We start from the raw sequence: 3,434 nt of genomic DNA, 5'->3' as shown, positions 1-3,434 counted from the left end.
TAATGAATTGAAAAAGATGTTTAAAATGACATTTGTAAAAGAAACAAAAAAACAGAAGCATTTTTGTTAGGGATTCTAGGACAAGACCTGCCAAGGAAAATAAAGAACTTATTCATGTATGCTACAACAGTGGCAAGAGTCTTGTTAGCACAAAGATGGAAGAATGAGAAAATCCCACTGAAAAACTGATGAGTTTTACGGAGTTGGCAAAGATGGCAGGCAAACTACGTGATAAGAACAACTGTGACTTCAAAGAAGAATGGGAACTTTTAACAAACTATTTAAAAATACAACAAAAGGATTTGGACTCCTTGGCAGGTTTTGAATAAACATCCATAATTTATTAGTAGAACATATGACAGATAATATGTACAATTTTATAACATGCAGAAAACAATATGTACAAACAAATCAGAGAGGGGAGCTGAGGGAAGTCCTTAGAGGGTGGGAGAGGGAGGGATGGGATGGGGGAAAGGGGGACAATTGTAATTGGCTATGTTATTGGTAATTTGTATTGTTTAAAAATTCTTTTTCTTCAATATTTTTTTTAAAAAAGAGAGATGATTTTTAACCCAGTCCTGCTATATTATGCCTATCAGAGTCTCCCCATTATCAGTGCAGTCACTATAATCCCCACACATTTTACATACAGCAAAAGGAACACAGAAAATAGAGACTCGATTAAACAGCAATTTGTTCACTTCTTCCTTCACATACAGTCATTAAAGAAAAAAAAAGTAAACGTAACCAAAACTGTGCATCAGATTTTCCTTCAGGAAATGGAGCAGCACAAGGCAGGAGGGTGACTAACAAATCTCACGCCCAGTGCAGCTTCCCCATAAGTCACCTTCCTCCTCCCGGCATCTCCTTTCCTTGACCTATGCAACACTCAAATGTGTGTCTCTGAGATCTCAGTGAAGAGCTTACTGGCTGCTAGCTAAGTACTTTAGGAATGGGTTGACCATCATGCTAGATAGATCCATGTGCCAGGACCTCAAAACATAAGTTTCTAAATTGTCTTCTTGGTGAGGAACCTTATAGGCATTCACTCAGAGCTGCTTCCCATAGATTGATTTATAGCGCAGGTACTCTTCTAAACACTGCAAGGCATAGTCATCAACTCTGGGATCAAACTTGTTGGCAAACAGGTGGTGCTGGGTGATCATCCAGTGTAGGTCGCCTGCCCCATAGACACACACTGCTCGCCGGTAAGAGCCTGAGCAAGGAGGATAAGGGGCCCCCTTGCTGATGTCTCCTTCAATGTAGGACCACTTCACTAACCTTGGAATGGCGTTCATGTCCGTCATGTCAAATTTATCACTAAAGGGGACTGACCCTGGGACTCCTGGCATCCGCTGCAGAGTGGCCCACAAATGTTCGTCTGGGCTATAAGTATCCTTGGACCACTCTATCAGTGCTTTTGCCATTGGATCTTCAAAAAGATGTTGAACAAACTCTCTGGTGACCACAATGTATGCGTTCCCAGTGAACATGGGTGAGCTTTGTGGAGGGGGGTCCTTTGCAGTGGAGGTTCTCACCACAGAATCGGTCACTTCATGCCGGAACTTCCACCGGCCCGTTTTGCCCTCTGATGGTTTCTCTGACTCCATGTTGTTTTTCCCATTCAAAAGCTTTAGAGCATGGACAATCTCTGCGTTGGTCTTGATGGGGAAGTCTGTCCCGCAGGTGTTCAGGAGGTATTTCCAATGTACTTTGCTCTGAAGGAGGTCTTCCATGCAGTTCAAATCAGCTTGGACCCTGGACCAAGAAGCATACACAACACGCTCCAGCTTAGACGCCACAAAGACATTCCCAAAGCAGGAGGCAATGGCCCGGACTGCCTCTTGGAAAGGTTCTGGGGCCTTCCTGTCAACGTGGACGCAGTACACATTCTGGGGGGCATAGATGGACCTCAACAGTCTCTCAAACATTTCAATCTGATCATGGACCACCATGGAGTAAGCAATGGGGAAATCTTCCTCCTCTTTGCTCAGTGGGAACTCGATGAACCTCCGGCTTTCTTTGAAGAGTCCACAGTCCTCAGTCATGTTCAGGTACTCTTTCTCTCCCAGGAGATCCCTTCTGTTTTTGAGTTGCAGCCTGCTCAGAAGAGCCTTCTCAATCTCTGTGCGGTCCCCTCTGCTGATCTGTGAGCAGCTGATGTTTCCCTTGGGAGGGAGTCTCACAGACTGGTAGAGCCTTTCTTTGCAGAACTGAACCCCAGGGTCTGCGATGTCTTTCCCCAAGTGACTGAAGTCACACTGCCAAGTGGAGTATTTCAGAAGGCCAGTGGCAAACAGCATCAGGCTCCCAAACACCAGCGGGCGTGAGATCCGACCCAGGAACTTTCTTTCCAGCCAATGCATTTTGGGAGCCAGGGGGCAGAGAAGGACCCTGATAGTGAAACCCCAAATCCTTCTTCCAGGCCAGTAAACTCCTGAGCCTACTCAAAGGTTTCTTGTTAAAGTTCACATCACCTTGGCAGCCACAGGTGCTCTAAGCAGTGCTTCCTCAGCCCAGCCTGCCTCATATCTGTGCTGCTGCCAAACGTAACCTGAGAGCTCAGGTGAGCTGTCAGGCGTCACCCAGGGAGGGAGGGAAGAGACTTGTTTCACAGCAAGGTCTTTTCACCCTGGAGATGTTGCAATCCAGTGCAAAGTGAAAAACAGGATGTATGAGAGGTTTAAAAGAGGCTCAACTTTCCACTAATGCATCAGTGAACTTTAATAGGTTACTTGATTTTTTGGTAGCTCTGGGATTCTAAGTATTGTCTGAACCAAGAAGAACATAATGTGAAAGGTGGCATTTGTGATTATCAGGATCCGGTGGAGGGGAGAGGTGGGGTTCCAATTATGGAACTGTCCTCCCCAAAAGACCCACTATGTCTTTTTCCTTATCAGGTGATTCATTACATTTTCTAAAACCTCCCCAGACTTTTTAGTTTCAGTTATTTCCAAGATGGGATGGGAAACATTTCCCAGCCCAAGAGCCGCATTGCCTCATGGACAGTCTTCCAGGGGCCACTTGCCAAGGGTGGGCAGGGACAGAGGCAAGAGTGGGTGGGGCAACTGAGACATTGTCTTACCTGTGTATCATAGGCTACATTCCTACCAAAGGGAACGCACACAGACACACAACTCCAGTCTCCATCCAGGCAAAGGACAGGTGTGGTTGTGGTTCAAGGACATGTTCCAGCCAGGCAAACACACTTGAGGAGGGCTGGTGATGGGTCTGGATTGGGGAGGTAACTGCCATTTGGGGAGTGGGCTTGGCTTGAGGAGAGTTCCAAAAGCAGGATTAAAAGGCCTGACTTTTGCTTGTTTTCCTCTTCCTCTCCCACACCTGCCCCTTTTCCTTGAGGGTAAACTGCTCCAAAAGTCTTTCTGACTGAATAATTTACTGCATATTTTGTATAATATAGTATATTTGTATAG

At 45.7% G+C, this 3,434-nt stretch overlaps 1 protein-coding gene across 1 annotated transcript; it reads right to left on the bottom strand.

Annotated features, from left to right (window-relative positions):
* Nucleotides 1–319: 319 nt before the first annotated feature.
* On the bottom strand, nt 320–2,549 carry GCNT3 (glucosaminyl (N-acetyl) transferase 3, mucin type). The gene has a single exon (XM_035131390.3). It carries the CDS (start codon nt 2,364–2,366, stop codon nt 1,050–1,052), a length of 1,317 nt encoding a protein of 438 aa, XP_034987281.2. The 5' UTR covers nt 2,367–2,549; the 3' UTR covers nt 320–1,049.
* Nucleotides 2,550–3,434: the final 885 nt, after the last annotated feature.

The sequence above is a fragment of the Zootoca vivipara genome, chromosome 13, assembly GCF_965207765.1.
Source record: "Zootoca vivipara chromosome 13, rZooViv2.hap1.1, whole genome shotgun sequence".
Lineage (NCBI taxonomy): Eukaryota > Metazoa > Chordata > Lepidosauria > Squamata > Lacertidae > Zootoca > Zootoca vivipara.
Note: the sequence above shows the minus strand (reverse complement) of the source record. Positions and strands in the feature narration are given on the sequence as shown.

Bases quoted from the DNA above. Each gene is read 5' to 3' on its own strand.
- GCNT3 (XM_035131390.3), bottom strand. From the start codon at position 2,366: ATGCATTGGCTGGAAAGAAAGTTCCTGGGTCGGATCTCACGCCCGCTG.